Below are 17,912 nucleotides of genomic sequence, written 5' to 3'. Positions count from 1 at the left end.
CACTTTAATAACAGAGTTTGGGGTGATAGGAATAGTAGTTTTAGAACACAGTGGCCATGAAGAAGCAGGGTTTCAAGAGAAGTAATAAAAATGGACTATAGTGATGCTTGGGCTTCCCTGATGGCTTGGCGGTAAAGAATTCGTCTGCAATGCAAGAGACGTGGATTCAGTCTCTGGGTTGGGAAGATCCCCTGGAGAAGGAAATGGTAACCCACTCCAGTAGTCTTGCCTGGAGAATTCCATGGACAGAGGAGCCTGGTAGGCTACAGTCCATGGGGTCACAAAGAGTCGGACACAACTGAAGCGACTTAGCACACACAGGTTTGTTTCAGATGAGACCCTGCTGATTCACCCACTGAGCAACTGAGCACATAGTGATGCATGTGGCCATTCAGGATAATGTTTTTTAATGCAGCATGTTCTTGATCATAAGTTATGCATTGGTTGCTTTAAAATTTGAACCTTCAGAGCTCCCTAAAAAGGCCAAGTTACTGACTTGCTGTCAACCAGGGCTGAGCTGCTTCCCACTGGAGGGCAGCCAGGGATGGCCACTAGACGGCCGCCAGCCAGCCAGGGCAGGAGGGTGCTCCCGCGGGCATTCCATTTCACCACCATACACTACTGGCCTCAGCTGCTTCTCAGCTATATCCCTTTTGTCCTGCAGGACGCAGTGACGGTGCTGCTGGCGAGAACCACAGCGCAACTGCAGGCGGTAGAGAGAGAGCTGGCCGAGGAGCGCGTGAAGCTGGAGTACACAGAGGAGGAGATCCTGGAGATGGAGCGCAAAGAGGAGCAGGCCGAGGCCGTGTCTGAGAGGTGAGCGTGGCCGGCAGCCCCTGAGAGAGATGCAGCGCATCTTCCTGGAGTGAAGCAGCTACAGTGTTAGTTTCTGCAGAATGTGCTGGGCAACTCTTGGATACCTTTGCGCAGAAGTTGGGATTCTCACGAGGGGGTTGTATGTATGTATGTCTTCATGAAGGCCATACTTTGACTCCAGCTGTAGGCACAGGCTTTTCACCTTTCCTCCTATTCCTGAATTTTCTTAAAGTGGGGGGACTGTTGAGGGCTCCCTCTGCCCAGATTGGATATAATAGGCCTTTAAAATTCTGGTTTTTTTCTTTATTAACTGCTTTATTGGGATACAGTCTCCCTACCAGTGCTTCCCTGGTGGCTCAGACGGTAAAGAATCTGCCAGCAATGCAAGGGACCCAGGTTCATTCCCTAGGTCAGGAAGATTCCCTGGAGAAGAAAATGGCTACGCAATCCAGTATTCTTGCTTGAAGAATCCCCATGGACAGAGGAGCCTGGTGGGCTACAGTCCATAGGGTCTCAAAGAGTCAGACATGATTAAGCGACTTTGACTTTCATATTTCAATTTCCCTACCATACAGTTCACCCCTTTAAGTGCACAGTTCAGTGGATTTTAATACAGGCACACAATTATGCCCCCAAAGCCACAGGCAAGTTTAGAGCATTTTCATCCTGCCAAAAGGAAACCCCATCCCCATTAGCAGTCCACCCAGTCCTCTCAGCCCCTGGCCACTGCCCATCTCCATGCCATCTCCAAGGGTTTGCTTGTTCTGGGCATTTCACGTAAATAGAATCATGCGATGCCCCTTTACGTCTTACCCAGAGCTGCCTGTGGGTGAATGCTTGACTAGGGCAGATGTGTCTGCAATAGAGGAGTCGCTCAGAGGAGCGGCACCATGAGTGTATAGCTTTCTGGCAGAGCCTTTCCAGAGGCACTTTCATGTTGCTCTACTTCCACATTTTTCCATAAAGAGCATCATGTTTCCAAAGCTTGCTACTTCTTCCTAATAGCTTTCTCAGGGTTTATTTTCAAAAGGAGTTTATTTTCGGGAGGGAAAGTGCACGGCAGAGGGATGGGTTCAGGGATGGACAGGAAGCTGAGAGGACTCAGAGAGGTGGTCCCAGGGTCCTGGCATCTTCAGCGACTGCAATTGGGCGAGACAGACAGACCCTCTAGATGAAAGGCGTCATAGCACTCACTCTCTTCCCTAGAGAACCTAAGTGCCTTTCACTTTATGAGAAAAGTGCCCATCTTCAGTCATCAGAAGCAATATTGAGCATCTCTGCTACAGTCCTCTAAGTGCAGCAGTGAACTCAGTCCTTGATGAACATTTTGGGGGCTTTTGCCATGTCCACCTGCAGGAGTTGGCAGGCAGACTCGGTGGACAGTGGCTGTAGCAGCTGCGCCCAGACCAGCCCCCCGCACCCAGAGCCCTGCTGCGTTGGTGTTGACTCTATCCATGGACATACATTTGCTGGCCAGGCAGATACTTATGGCCCCGAGAAACTTCAGCCCCCAGCTCTTAAGGTAAGTAGAAAAGGCCAAGGGGTATGATGGATCCCCTAATGTTTTGCCTGACAGTACCAGGCACTGCCCTGGAGAGGGGAGTGTGTACCCCGCATGAGGGAAGTCAAGCGAATGCCTTTGCATCTGTGAAGAGCAAGTACCATGGAAACATTTGTCTCCTTTAAACTAAAAAGGCTGGATTTTTACTCATTCATGAGCCATCTGAGGATGGTCCATTCCCATCTTCAGGGTCGCATGTGGCTTGGGATATTTCATGGGCCCCTAAGGTTTTAGACACTTGTAGTTATTTTCCATTTGTGACATTAAGAACAGCACCTCAGGAGGAGATGCTCTGGGCATGGCTACCAGTCATTGCCAGCATCCAGCTTTCTCAGACCTTCACAAGCATTGGTCCAAGTCAGGGGAGTGGCTTGCTTAGTGTGTCTTCCTCCCGCAACTTTTCATTTTGAAGCACTTTGAATCTCTAGAGAAGTTGCTAGAATGGTACAATAGAGACTTGTAACCCCTTCACCTGGATTCCTCAGTCACTAGTTCTTCACCACATTTGCATTCTCTCTCAGCCTGTGCTCGTGGTAGCTGCTAGGCATTGCAGATGTAGCAGCAAAGAAACAAATGACAAGTCCTGCCCTGTGGGCAACAGACAGGGTAAATCAGTACAACTCAGCAGCAATGGAGGTAGTCAAAGGGGCTACTGAAGGATGAAACAATACGGAAGCAGGGGTTGCATTTTTAGGATGATTTCTCATTTTAGAAAGGGGTACATTTAGAAATGTAAATTGGTATCTATAAAGATCAGGACTGTAAAATGGTGCAGCTGCTATAGAAAACAGTGTAGAGGTTCCTCAGAAATTTTAAGATAGAATTACCATCTGATCCAGCAATTCCACTTCTGGATGTACAACCTAAAGAATTGAAAGAAAGTTTCCAAGAGATACATGTACATCCACGTTCATAGCAGTATTATTCACAGTATCCAGGAGGTGGAAGCAACCTACATGTCCATCCACAGATGAATGGATAAGGAAAATGTGACATATATGTACAATGGAATATTACCTTTAAAAAGGAAGGTAGTCACATCAGATGCTACCATGTGAATGAAACTCGAAGACATTGTGCTGAGTGAAATAAGCAAGTCACAAAAGAATGAGTACTGTATGATTACACTTATATGAAATTCCTAAATTTAGTAATTAAATTCATAGAGACAGGAAGTAGAATGGTGGTTACCATGGGCTAGAGATAGGGAAATAGTTGTTTAATGGTGGCAGAGTTCAGTTTGGGAAGATGAAAAAGTTCTGGCGGTCTCTTTCACAAAAATATGAATATATTTAATACTACTGAGCTGTGCACTAAAAAATGTAAATTTTATGTTTTTTACAAACCATGAGAAAGAAGAATAGAGCCAGAGGTACCATGTTCTATGACTTCAAACTATACTACAAAGCTATAGAAAGCAAAACAGTATGGTACTGGCACAAAAAAATACACATAGATGAATGGAACAGATTAGAAAGCTCAGAAATAAACCCACGCTTATATGGTTAACTAATCTATGAGGAAGGAAGCAAGGAAATACATTGGAGAAAAGACAGCCTCTTCAGTAAATGGGAAAACTGGACTACTTTCTCATTCCATTTTAAAATGGATTAAAGACTTAAATGTAAGGTCTGAAACTATAAAATTCCTAGAGGAAAACATAGGTAGTATGCTCTTGGACTTTAATCTTAGCAATGCATTATATTTTAGGATTTCTCTCCTCAGTCAAGATAAATAAAAACAACAATAAACAAATGAGACTTTATCAAACTAAAAACTTTTGCCCAGTGAAGGAGCCTATCAGGAAAACAGACAGCCTACTGAATGGGAGAAGATAGTTGCAAACATTATATCTGACAGGGGGTTAATATTCCAAAATATACAAAGAACTCAAGACAACTCAACATCAAAAAAACAACCAACCCAATTAAAAACTGGGCAGAGGACTTGAATTGAGATTTTTCCAGAGAAGACGTTCAGATGGCCAACAGACATATGAAAAGATGTTCAACATCACTAATCATTAGGAAAATATAAATCAGAACCACAATGAGATATCATCGTGTACCTATCAGAAGGACTGTCATCAAAAAGATAGCAGATAAACATTGGAGAGGATGTAGAAAAAAGGGGACCCTTGTGCATTGTTGGTGGGAATTTAAGTTGGTGTCAACACTGTGGAAAACAGTATGGAAATTCTTCAAAAAATTAAAAATAGAACTACCATACACCTAGCCGTTCCACTTCTGGATATTTTTCTGAAGAAAACAAAAATGCTAATAGAAAAGATACATGCACCCAAATGTTTATTGCAGGATGATTTATAATAACCAAGATACAGAAACAACCTAAATGTCCATCGATAAATGGGTAAAGGAAAATGTGGTATGTGTGTGTGTGTGAAATTAAATACTAGCTGTAAAGAAGAAGGGAATCTTGCCATTTGCGATAGCACAGAATGGACCTAGAGATTATTATGCTAAATGGAGCAAGTCAGAGAAAGACATATACTGCATGATTTCACTTGTTCAGTCACTAAGTCATGTCCAACTCTTTGCAACCCCATGGACTGCAGCACACCAGGCTCTCCTGTTCTTCACTGTCTCCTGGAGTTTGCCTAAATACATGTCCATTGAGTCAGTGAGGCATCCAGCCATCTCATCCTTTGCCGTCCTCTTCTCCTTTTGCTTTCAATCTGTCCCAGCATCAGGGTCTTTTCCAATGAGTCAGTTCTTCGCATCGGGTGGCCAAAGTATTGAAGCTTCAGCTTCAGCATCAGTCCTTCCAATGAATATTCAGGGTTGATTTTCTTTAGAACTGACTGGTTTGTTCTCCTTGCAGTCCAAGGGACTCTCAAGAGTCTTCTTCAGCACTACAGTTTGAAAGCATCAGTTCTTCAGCACTCAGCCTTCTTTATGGTCCAGCTCTCACATGTGTACATGACCACTTGGAAAAACCATAGGTTTGACTATATGGACCTTTTTCAGCAAAGTGATGTCTCTGCTTTTCAATACATTGTCTAGGTTTGTTGTAGTTTTTCTTCCAAGGAGCAAGCGTCTTTTAATTTCATGTCTACAGTCACCATCTGCAGTGATTTTGGAGCCCAAGAATATAAAATCTGTCACTGCTTCCACTTTTTCCCCTTCTATGGGCCACTTATATGTGGCATCTAAGAAAACCGAACAAATGAACAACCATAACAAACAGCAACAGATTCATAGATACAGAGAATAAACTGGTGGTTGCTAGGGTGGAGGATGGGGGGAGGTGCAGGGATGAGGGAAATAAGGGAGATTATAAAATAAGGAAATCACATGGTCAGTAATATCGTATCAGCTCTAACGGTGGCAGATGGTAACTAGACTTATCATGATGATCATTTTGTAATGTATAAAAATACGGAATCACTATCTTGAACACCTGAAGCTAATATAACAATGTAAGCCAGTTATACTTCAGTAAAAATGAATGAATGAATGAATGGCATCATACAGTACACTGTGTCTTGTGACTGGCTTCTTTCACTCAGCCTGATGTTTTCAAGGCCCAGCACACTGTCATTGTCTGTCAGCACTTCCCTCCTCATCCCTTGTGTGAGTACAGGGCATTTTGTTTATCTACTCATCAGTCCATGGAGGTTTGGACTCCTTCCACCTTTCAGCTGTTTGAATAAGGCTGCTGTAAACCTGTTTGTGTGCAAGTATTTGAACACCTGTTTTCAGGTCTTTAGGGTATACACCTAGGAGTGGAATCACAGGGTCCTACTTCAATTTTATCAGGATGTCTCTGGCACTGTGTTGAGAAGCATTTGAAGGGAGGAGGGAGGTGTGGAATCAGGGAGCCAGGTGAGAAGCCCCCTGCACTGAGCAGGCAGAATGTGATGGTGACCCAGATGGAGAATCAATGACAAGAGGTCACAACATGCTTAATCTTGAACACAGAGCCAATAGGACTTGATCTTGGACCAGATACAGGGTGTATGAAAGACAGCTGAGTCCCAAATGACAGGAAAACATTTTTTGCTCGAACAAATTAGTTAAGTCAAGATTCTTGGCCAAGGGAATATCAGAAATTCTGGACGTGTTAAGTGTGAAATACCACCTAGAAGTCCATGTGGAGGACGGAAGAGTGGGTCACATGGAGTTGATTGCTTATGTCCTAGCAAAAGTCATGGTAATAAATTGTATGTAGGTTGATAAGGAGACCAACACAGAAGATCTCTTCCCCGAAGAGGTAGCAAGTCTTCGGAAGGAAAGGCCCAGCCGCAGGGCCCGCGGCTCGCCCTTCGTTCGGAGCAGCACCATTGTCCGTTCTCAGACTTTCTCGCCTGGAGCACGAAGCCAGTACGTTTGCAGAGTAAGTTGGGATTCCTTGCCACCTGTCTAGATGTTTTCTTTATGTCCCCTTTATTATTTTTTTTTTTACTAATTTATGCTAAAAGACATATATGTTCTCACAAATGATACCACTAAAGGAACACCATGCATGGGTGGGTAGGAAATCGATGTTGGTCTCATCTCCCCACCTTGCCCCAAGCAAATCTAACTCTGTGTGGAAAATAAGGCCATGAAGGCAAGGACTTTGCGTTCACTCAGATATACATCGATCCTAAAACAAGAACCCACAGCCAAATGAAATACAGGCTGTCTTGGCTCCCATGAAGTCGGCATTATTTATTTTTCTTTTTACAAGCGGGCCTTTTCCCTTGGTGAGCAGAGTGGGCGTTAGTGGTGTGCACTTGTCCTCCTGCCAGGAATGGGGCTCTTTCCTGGAACGCATTCTTTCCAGCTCTTGCCAAAGCTAGTAACACAGCAGACAAGAACGATTGATAAAAAAGTGAAAAATGCTGAGGACAGCGCAGGCTTTCATGAGCATCCCACCGTATCAAGTGGCAGTTGGCACTGATAAGATGGAAATTGTGTTGCTCGATCAGCCTGGAACCCTCAGCTGGTTTGGCTGATGGATGCAAGGAAGGAATGGGGGTGGGGGTTGGTCCGCTTAGTCAGTCTGCCTTTGTTTTGCTTGAAACTTTTGTGTAGGTTTTCTTTTAAGTGATACCCAGAGTCCAGGTAAAAACTCTAAAAGCCTTAAGGGTATGTGAGTACCTACAGGAGAAACAGGAATCCAATTCAGAGTACACAGAGGATGCATGTGAATTCTTAAGGAAGTGTTTCTGAACCTTAGTCTTTTTGATGCAGCTTTATCGTAGTGACAGTGACAGTTCCACATTGCCTCGGAAGTCCCCCTTTGTGCGAAATACTCTGGAAAGACGAACCCTTCGCTATAAGCAGGTATGTTCCCACATAGACTAATGTGTAGTCTATATGTACCCTGGGAGCTATTTCTACAAGCCTGACAAGGTAATATTTTTAGCTATATTATTAAAAAGGTAATATATTTATTTCCTTCTTTACTTAGATGTAATTTCTTAAAACTGTATATAAAGACAGCATGTTACCAATATTTATGTTTCCCAAGATAATGTCATAATCAAAGATAATACATGATCTTTACATTTTAAAATATAGTAAATTAATAAACAATCAGCCATTCTATATCAGATTTTTTTTTCTTTTTTGACAAGCAAGTATATACAGTTTAGAAAACTTGAGGCTTTCAACATGGAGCATTCTTCTACATAAGACTGTTACTTTCATGTCCTTTATATAACCAAGTTTTTTTTCCCACATCATACCAGTGTACAAAGTTTTGCTACTTTTAGTTTGTAAGTTAGTGGTTCCCTTACTTTCCTGGGGAAGGATTCTTTTAAAGAAAAATAAATTCCCAGATCTCCTTGTGGTGGTTTTGTTTACAGTAGCCACTGGCTGAGAATGATAAGAAAATACATAATTCAGCTACAAACATATTTGTCAACAGCAATGCTGTTGGCATTTTGGCCTAGATCATTCTTTGTTGTGGGGGCGTCCTGTGCACTGTGGGAAGCTAAGCTCCATCTCTGGCCTTGACCCACTCGTTGCCAGTAGCGTGTGCTACCACCCCCCCCCCAGTTGTGACAACCAAGAATGTCCCCAGATGTTGCCAAGTGCCCCCTGAGTGGCTAAGTCACTCCTGGTTAAGAACTCTTGTTATGAATTCAGCAGTGTTTTTACATGAATTTGTATTTATCAAGTCACTTACATTTGCATTTAACTTCTGCATATGTGCAAAATAGTGTTACAAGTATGTAGAACACATACAGTTATTCAGTCCTCTGAAGAACGTTGATATGCTCATAGATTTGTGATTTTGCTGCACTAACTGCCTTCCCCAGGGTTGTTTGCCATGCAGTGGGAAGTACTGCTCTCAACTGCATGTACAAAATTCTTTTTTCATTTTAGAACTTAAAAACAGCAGACTTGCTTATTACTTCAGGCTTATACAGGGAGGAATGGTTTTTTTTTGTTTGTTTGTTTGACCACACCACGTGGCTTGCAGTCTTAGGTTCTCCAGCAGGAATTGAACCCAAGGGAGGTGGGTGCCCTAACCACTGGACCATCTGGGAATTCCCTGGGAAGGAACTTTTTTTGACATTGTGTGTTTAAACAGAAAGCCCTCACATGGTTTATATCATGCTTTTTTCCTCCCTTACACAGTAGATCATTAAGATTTTGCCATGTTGGTATAGGTTTCATCTTTTTCAGTAGCTGCGTTCTCTGCTGGCCTCATAATGTATTTGATCACTTTTCTCTTGTTAAGTGAAAGTGTTAGTCGCTTAGTGACCATCACCTCTTTGCAACCTCATGGACTATAGCCCTCCAGGCTCCTCTCCATGGAATTTCCCAGGCAAGAATACTGGAGTGGGTAGCCATTCCCTTCTCCAGGGGATATTCCCAACCAAGGGATCAAACCAGAGTCTCCCCTTTTGCAGGCAGATACTTTACTGTCTGAGCCACCAGGGAAGCCCTTTCTCTTGTTAGCTATTTGGAATTTTTTTTCTCATAAACCTTGTTGCACAACATCACCTGTGCTTTTCAAATGCAAGTCAAAATCAAATATCAGAACGAAAGAAAGCTCATGTCAAGTTAACTTTCGCTTATATTGTCAAATAGCACTTGAGAAAGATGATCCCCGCCTGCCCCATGTGAGAGGGTATATTTCTGTGCACTTGGGCCAAAACCTAAGGTGATCCTTCCAGCGGACAGTTGGCTGTCACTGGCTTGTTCTTGGACATGGGTTTGAACCCTTGTCGCCCACATGGATGTTGTGTTGAGAAATCTCCCTCCAGCGGCCCCTTCTCTGGAGTAGGGGATCGGCCAGGGGAAGAAGCTGCTGGCAGGGCGCGGGGGCGGGGGAGGGGTGGGGTGCTCACCGCCCTGGACTGCAGCCCTGCAGGTCTTCCCTGGCGGCGCTGGCAGCGCGCACATCCCTAGACCTGGAGCTGGACCTCCAGGCGTCGCGGACGCGGCAGCGGCAGCTGAACGAGGAGCTGTGCGCCCTGCGCGAGCTGCGCCAACGCCTGGAGGACGCCCAGCTCCGCGGCCACACCGACCTGCCCGCCTGGCTGCTGCGTGACGAGCGCTTCCGGAGCCTGCTGCGGGAGGCCGAGCGGCAGGTGAGCGGGCGCCCGGGGCGGGGCGAAGGGGGCGGGCCGGCCAGCGGGCGGGCCTTTCTCCCCCTCCCGGTGCCCCTCCCGCGCCGGAGCTGGTGGGGGCTTCCGGCGTTCTTCCTTAACAAGAGAAGCGAAACCTTCTGGTTGACCCCGCGTTGCTGGTTGCTGTTCCAGACGAGACAGACCAAACTTGACTTCCATCAAGAACAGGCAGCCGAGAAGATGCTAAAGAAGGCCTCTAAGGGGGTGTGCCAGCTGCGTGGGCAGAACCTCAAAGAGCCCATCCAAGTGCAGACGTTCAGGTGAGGAGAAGCCTGGGCTTCACTTTCCCGCAGGCTTTTTACTGTCAGCCCTTTGTCGTTGTAAAAAGTCAAGTTAAGTATTGAAAAAGACCCACAGGAGATTGTGAACAAAGCGGGAATCTTCACTGCTGTTAGCATTGTGCGGTTCTCTTCTGATCTTTTTTCCCCCAGCACTGTTTTTTTCAGCTACTTGTAATCATACTGTATGTTGGAGTTTGCATTTTGCTCTTTTTTAAAGTGAAATACCCCTGTTGCTACATCATCTGTTATCTTTTTGGTAGTAATCTCTCATCTAATAGATATAATTTACTTCTAACCAGTTTATCCCCTGCTCCTTTCCAGATGTTTGCTGTTGTAAACAACACAATGATTCACATATAGATACATACGCATATCACCTTTGCCTTTTTAGTTTTTGATTGAATCATAATAGACATACAGGGAAGCCTGCATATCCTACATATGAAATGTATCAGTGAGTTGTGTAAACACTACACAGCAACAATCAAATGTTATCAGCATTTCCAGATTTCCCACACCAGAATAACCACTATCTTGAATTTGAATAGCATAGACTAGCTTTCCCTGTTTTTACTTTTTTATGTGAGGAAAATTACCCGGTTATATCCATTTTCTTTTGTTTTTGGCTTTTTACAAAACCGAGGTGAAATTCACATAACATAAAATTAACTGCTTTAAAGTGAACAGTTCCATGGCATTTAGTACAGTCACAGTCTCTCCAGTTTGAAAGCATTTCCATCACCCTAGAAGGAAACCCCTGACCCATTAAGCAGTCATTCCCCATCCCAGCCTCCCATCAGCTCTTGGCCACCACCATTCTCCTTTATACCTCTGGGTTTGCCTGTTCTGGACCTTTCACGTAAGAGTAATCAATTATGATTTAGAACTTATATAGTTTTTCATTTATTCACAAAGAAAAAATTTACTGAGCATCTCCATATACCAGGCACCATTCTAGGCACTGAAGAAAAACCCTTGTTTTCATGGGGCTTTGTAACCTCTGTTAAAATTGGGAGGGGGGGGCGCAAAAAGATTTAGAGAATCTGTATACAAACAGATGTGCTCCTGGGAATTGAAATTCAATATATTCTCTTAGTAAGAAAAGCTCTCATTGATAGCAGATGCTCTTGCCAGATTTTATTGGATTTCCGTCAACCTCTAACCTGTTATTCTTTCCAATCCCAGGGAGAAGATAGCATTTTTTACAAGACCAAGGATTAATGTACCTCCTCTGCCTGCCGATGATGTTTGATGTAATGCTTTGTACACATGAAGTATTTATCTGCCTGTTTTATTTTAATGAAGTTCTTAGGCTAGCTAAATTTGTCTTTAAAATATTTGTGCAAAGCTATTAATATACACATTTTGTAAAAAAAATAAAAACAAAACACATATATCTATACATATATATTTTATAATAGTGACGGCAACAGGGCTTGGTTTTTCCTTGTTGTGAAATTGACATCTCTGAAGACAGGTTATTTTATAAGAGATCAATTATCATGTTAAGAGTGTACAGTTTTTAACGCTGTTTTATTTGACTTAAAGGCTGGAAGACAGAAACGAAGTGAGTTCAGGCAAATTCACTGTATTGTAATTTATTTATAGTACTTTTTTTTCCTTGAAGGAAAATACTGACTTAAGATGTATTTTAAGACTGAAATTTTGTTCTTCAGTATTTGTCATGCGGTAGAATGGAACTTTGGGGCCGGTTTTGTGTCTGACACCCGAAATGCAAACAGTATGTGCTGAATTCTCCTCCTCCGTGCATTTATCATGTATATCGTACACTTTGGCACCCTTTGTGTTCCCTTAAGATGCCACCGCAGGGGCTCAGGTGCCACCGCAGGGGCTCAATGGTAAGTCAGTGCCTGGTGCCCTGCGGGCACCTAGTGTCCCTGTGGCCCCAGGTCTGAAGGCTGTCCTTGAGCTCCTGGCGGCAGCCACATAGCCCGCCCTCCCCCGGCCTCTGCCTTTCTAGTCCGCCCTATCCAATCGAGACCAAGACCCAACCAAGAGGGCAGTGGTGGAGCTTCTGCTCTGCTTGCAGGAAAGTGAAAAGAGAAGGAAGGTGCGTTTTCAGTGAGTCAGTGGATTCGCTGATGGATGGAGCCGTCACAGCACGGACACAAGAACCTTCCAAGGCGCTTTTTTTAGGAAGCAGGCTTCTGTGGGAGCCATATCTAGCCAGCAAGTGGCTCACAGGAGAGCATTTGCTTTCAATCAGATGGCCCCCACCCCATACTGGAATTGTCATGATATTTCTTAAGAAATCTTAGAACTAGCTCACGAGGAAAAAAATTTTTTACGTAATAACTATACCGTCCTCATAAAATGCCAAATGGTATAGTTTGCCTACTACGTATTTATTATCTACGGAATGCACTCTTCTTCATGAGGCCTCGGAGAAGTAAACGAGGTGAATCACACAAAATGTAAGAGAAAATGCCCCCGCCCCCACACCGCCGTCTTTCTGCCCTTCCCTTGAAAGTGTCCCCCCTTCCCCCTTAATCATCAGCATCTCTCTTCTCATTAGTCTGTAACCACTCCCTTGTATAATCTGCCTTCATTTTCACATTTATTAAAAATGAATTTTGTAAAAGCATTTCATTGACCTATCACGGACAGTGAAGTTGTCAGTGGTGGTAAAGCTGAAAACTTTGTGCTTTTTCACACTTGCCACTTATTGCTATGAATCTCTGCCTCTAGTCTCGATTTTTTTTTCTTTTTTTCCTTTGCTCATTTCCCTGTATACATACCCACAACAGAGGTAGAGACACATAAAACATCAGTGCCTGCCAAAAATGCCAGGAGACAGCATTAGTGAATGGGTCAGGATGGTGGCAGGCCCTCTTTTTCCCCAGCTGTTGAGACTGATAAATTGGCTGGCGCTGGGCTCTGGGGTGTGTGGAAAGCAAATCATGTACATTTCCAGTGCATGGCTCCCCAAAAGTAGGGCAGTCCCAGCCGCCTTGCCTAGGCACTCTGTAGCCACGTTGCCATGTGAAGCACTAAGTGGGTTGAAGGGTTGAAGCAGCTTTTACTTTCAAGTCCTACAAAGTGGCAAGGTAGGGAAACCCACCGTGCCTGTACAGAAAGCCTACAAGGATTTGTAGATAAATGTCACTGCCCAGTCGAGACTGATGATTTTTGTTTGGCATGCTTCCCCACCCCAGAGTTTAATGAAAAAGAAATCCCTGCTTTGCCTCTCTAGAAACAGATACAATCTGTGCTTTGACATCAGTTCCAGGAGCACTGCTTGCACCTTTCTGTGTGTCCCTCTCTCCCTCCTGAGTCTGTCTGCTTTTGCACCTGAATGGGACCATAGTAAGAAAGCAAAGAAAAGCCAGGCAGATGAAGGAGGGGAGGTGATGGGTTTCCTGCTGCACTCAGTCTATGGCCAGAAGGGGCAGGTGGACAGCCATAGAGGCCAGCTGAGGAGGCAGGAGGATGCGATGTCCCCTAACTGGCTTCTCTTTGCAGCTTCTGACTGGTTAAAACTGCCAGCCCCTGGAAAATATCCCACATGTCTAAAAAGTGAAGTCCTATCGTCTTAAGGGGTATTTTCTTATGTTTAAGTTTGTCCGTAACTGTGCCTTGTGGTGAGAAACCTCTGCCTTGTTTTATCAGCAGTTTAGTCCAGAAACAATCCAAAGTCTGCCACCAGGGTCCTTTAGGAACAGTACAGCAAATAAAAGGGAATTTGGTCTTCCATTCATCTGGTAACTTAACTGTCACCACCAAAATATGTAACCTTCTGTTGTGGGAATAAGTTATAATCAGTATTCATCTCTATTTTTGTCTCTGTTCTAATTGTCATTTGTATCTTTTGAAAGTATTTCTTCTATAAAATTAAACTAACCTGCCTTAAAAACAGAATGGAAATTGTGTGATTTTTTAAAATGTAATTATAGACTTAAATGTATAAAAATGTGTATAAGAGATGAGATGGTTGGATGGCATCACTGATTCAATGAACATGAACTAAGGCGAACTCCCGAAGATTGTGAGGGACAGGGAGGCCTGGCGTGCTGCAATCCATGGGGTCTCAAAGAATCAGACGTGACTTGTGACTGAAAACAGCAGCTTTTTCCACATAAAAATAGAGGTGTGAAAATAGTACAATGAACACACGTAAAGCCCTCTCCCTCACCCCTTCAACATAAATCATTCTTGGCCCATCTTGTTTGGTCTACACCGAACTTTCCCCTGTCCTCGGTTCCATCTTTTGAAGCAAATCTCATCCATCTTCTTGGTTCAGCTAGAAACATTTCAGTATGTATGGCTAAGAGAGAAAGACATTCACAGCAGCCTTATCACAACATAACGTTTAATAATGTTTAATAACTCCTCAATGGCATTCATCATCTATGATTCACCTTTTCACTTGTCTCAGAGTCATTCATTTTTTAATTGAGCAGAATCCAAATATCTGTTTTGGGGATTTTTTTTTAAAGCCCATGTGCTTTTTTTGGTGTGTGTAGGGGGGTGGACTTTCTTTAGATAGAATTCACATACTGTACAATTCACCTGTTTAAAGCATGTAATATGTAATTCATCAGTTTTTAGTATATTAAGAGTTAAGTTTAGTCATAGCACAAATGCTACAATCAATTGTGGAAATTTTTCCTCACCCTAGAAAGAAACCTTGTGCCCATTAACTGTCACCCCCATTTCTCCTCCCCCACCCCCTGGCAACCACTGATCTTTCTCTGTGGATTTGCCTATTTTGGATGTTTCCTAATAATGGAATCACTTGGTATGTGGCCTTTGTGTTGGCTTTGTTCTCTCAGCATCATGTTTTCCGGACTCATCTATGTTGTAGCCTGTGTCAGGACTTCACTCCTTTTTATTGCTGAGTAATATTGCTTTGCATAGATAGACCGCATTGTGTTTTATCTGTTCAGCAGTGGATGGAGATTTGGTTTTCCACTTTTTACCTAATAGGGATAATGCTGCTATGAACGTTTGTGTACAAGTGTTTTTTTTTTATTTATTTTTTCATTGGAGGATAATTGCTTTACAATAAAAAGCAGAGACATTACTTTGTCAACAAAGGTCCGTCTAGTCAAGGCTATAGTTTCTCCAGTGGTCACGTGTGGATGTGAGAGTTGGACTATAAAGAAAGCTGAGTGCCGAAGAATTGATGTTTTTGAACTGTGGTGTTGGAGAAGACTTGAGAGTCCCTTGGACTGCAAGGAGATCCAACCAGTCCATCCTAAAGGAGATCAGTCCTAGGTGTTCATTGGAAGGACTGATTTTGAAGCTGAAACTCTAGTACTTTGGCCACCTGATGCGAAAAGCTGACTCATTTGAAAATACCCTGATGCTGGGAAAGATTGAGGGCAGGAGGAGAAGGGGACAACAGAGGATGAGATGGTTGGATGGCATCACCGACTTGATGAACATGGGTTTGGGTGAACTCCAGAAGTTGGTGATGGACAGGGGGACCTGGCGTGCTGAGGTTCATGGGGTCACAAAGAGCTGGACACAACTGAGCGAATGAACTGAACTGAACTGATTGTGTTAGTTTCTGCCATACATCAACATGAAACAGTCGTAGGCATAACGTTTGTCCCCTCCCTGCTGAACTTCCTTCCCACCTCCCACCCCATGTTACAATTTTTTGTGTGGACATAGCTCTTTATTTCTCTTGGGTCTATACCTAAAAGTGGAATAGCTAGATCATACGATAACTCTTTGTTTAATCATTTGAAGAACTGCCAAACTTTTCCAAACCAGCTGCCCACTTTATATTCCTACCGGGGATAGGAATATACAAGGGCTTCAATTTCTCCACTTTCTGGCCAGCACTTGTCATTTTGATCCTAGCCATCTTAATAGGTGTACAATGATATCTCACTGGAGCTGTGTTTGTTTTTAATTCACAGAACCTATCCCCCCCACACACATACACACATCTTTGTAATTTGTTGAAGAAATAAAGTTTTGTGTTCTCTAATCTCCCACAGTCTGGACTTGGCTCATTGTATCTCATTGTAGGTATAGTTTTAACATGTTCTTCTAAATTTTATTTCCTAAAATTAAATGCAGAGAAGAGCTGTTGTTGAATCTAAAAGCTTGATCAGAGTCCAGTTTCTTTTTTTTCCCTTTCTTTTTGGGGGGCTGGGATGGGGGGCAAGACATACATTCATCTATCAGGTGAATTATAATTTTTCTTTTTATTGGGTTTGCAACTGTTGATAATCAGTACCTCAGTTCAGTTCAGTTCAGTCGCTCAGTCATGTCCGACTCTTTGCGACCCCATGGACTGCAGCACGCCAGGCCTCCCTGTTCATCACCAACTCCGGGAGTTTACTCAAACTCCTATCCATTGAGTCAGTTGTGCCATCCAACCATCTCATCCTCTGTCATCCCCTTCTCTTCCCGCCTTCAATCTTTCCCAGCATCAGGGTCTTTTCAAATGAGTCAGCTCTTCACATCAGGTGGCCAAAGTATTGGAGCTTCAGCTTCAACATCAGTCCTTCCAATGAATATTCAGGACTGATTTCCTTTAGGATGGACTGGTTGGATCTCCTTGCAGTCCAAGGAAGTCAATAGGAGATCCATTAATTCACTAAAGGTTGCAAAATAATGATATTCTCTCAATTTTTAAGACATTAATATTTACTTTGAAATACTTAGGCTACAGTCCATGGGGTCACAAGAGTTGGACACGACTTAGAGACTAAACTACCACCACAACTTTTTTATAAAGAGAAATTTACCTATTTGGTTATCTGCAGTACAGTTTGTCTGGAAAAAGAAAGATAAATGCTTGATGTTTTTATTTACCAGTTTTGAAAATGATTCCCACCACTGTTACAGTGGTGATCAAATTTTTTTTGTTCTTTTTGGAATTTTTTTTTTAGTATGATTTTTGTTGTTGTTCAGTTGCTCAGTCGTGTCTGACTTTGTGACCCCATGGACTGCATGCAGCACACCAGGCTTCCCTGTCCTTCACTATCTCCTGGATATTATTAACAATAATTATTCAGTTCAGTTCAGTTGCTCAGTCATGTCCGACTCTTTGTGACCCCATGAATCACAGCACGCTAGACCTCCCTGTCCATCACCAACACCCAGAGTCTACCCAAATCCTTGTCCATCGAGTCGGTGATGCCATCCAGCCATCTCATTCTCTGTAGTCTCCTTCTCCTCATGCCCCCAATCCTTCCCAGCATTAGGGTCTTTTCCAATGAGTCAACTCTTCGCATGAGGTGGCCAAAGTATTGGAGTTTCAGCTTCAACATCAGTCCTTCCAATGAACACCCAGGACTGATCTCCTATAGGATGGACTGGTTGGATCTCCTTGCAGTCCAAGGGACTCTCAAGAGTCTTCTCCAACACCACAGTTCAAAAGCATCAATTCTTTGGGTGCTCAGATTTCTTCACCGTCCAACTCTCACATCCATACATGACTACTGGAAAAACCATAGGCTTGACTAGATGGACCTTTGTTGGCAAAGTAATGTCTGTGCTTTTAAATATGCTATCCATCTTGGTCATAACTTTCCTTCCAAGGAGTAAGCGTGTTTTAATTTCATGGCTGCAATCACCATCTGCAGTGATTTTGGAGCCCCCAAAAATAAAGTCTGACACTGTTTCCACTGTTTCCCCATCTATTTCCCATGAAGTGATGGGACCAGATGCCATGATCTTA

The 17,912-nt window shown here is 43.4% G+C and overlaps 1 protein-coding gene across 4 annotated transcripts in view; it reads left to right on the top strand.

Moving 5' to 3' along the window:
* The window catches only part of WWC3 (WWC family member 3), a 109,317-nt gene extending 95,192 nt beyond the window's left edge, over positions 1-14,125 (top strand). For all 4 annotated transcript variants that reach the window (XM_043459570.1, XM_043459571.1, XM_043459572.1 and 1 more), the window contains 7 exons: positions 665-816; positions 2,173-2,338; positions 6,569-6,733; positions 7,576-7,668; positions 9,702-9,929; positions 10,101-10,228; positions 11,435-14,125. In XM_043459570.1, coding sequence (XP_043315505.1) covers positions 665-816; positions 2,173-2,338; positions 6,569-6,733; positions 7,576-7,668; positions 9,702-9,929; positions 10,101-10,228; positions 11,435-11,501 — 999 coding nt within the window. In that variant the 3' untranslated portion in view covers positions 11,502-14,125. The remainder of the gene's footprint in view (positions 1-664; positions 817-2,172; positions 2,339-6,568; positions 6,734-7,575; positions 7,669-9,701; positions 9,930-10,100; positions 10,229-11,434) is intronic.
* The last annotated feature ends 3,787 nt before the right edge of the window (positions 14,126-17,912 follow it).

The sequence above is a fragment of the Cervus canadensis genome, chromosome X (assembly GCF_019320065.1).
Source record: "Cervus canadensis isolate Bull #8, Minnesota chromosome X, ASM1932006v1, whole genome shotgun sequence".
In the NCBI taxonomy this organism is placed as follows: domain Eukaryota; kingdom Metazoa; phylum Chordata; class Mammalia; order Artiodactyla; family Cervidae; genus Cervus; species Cervus canadensis.
The sequence above is the reverse complement of the archived record's forward strand: the minus strand, read 5'-3'. Positions and strand labels throughout refer to the sequence as shown.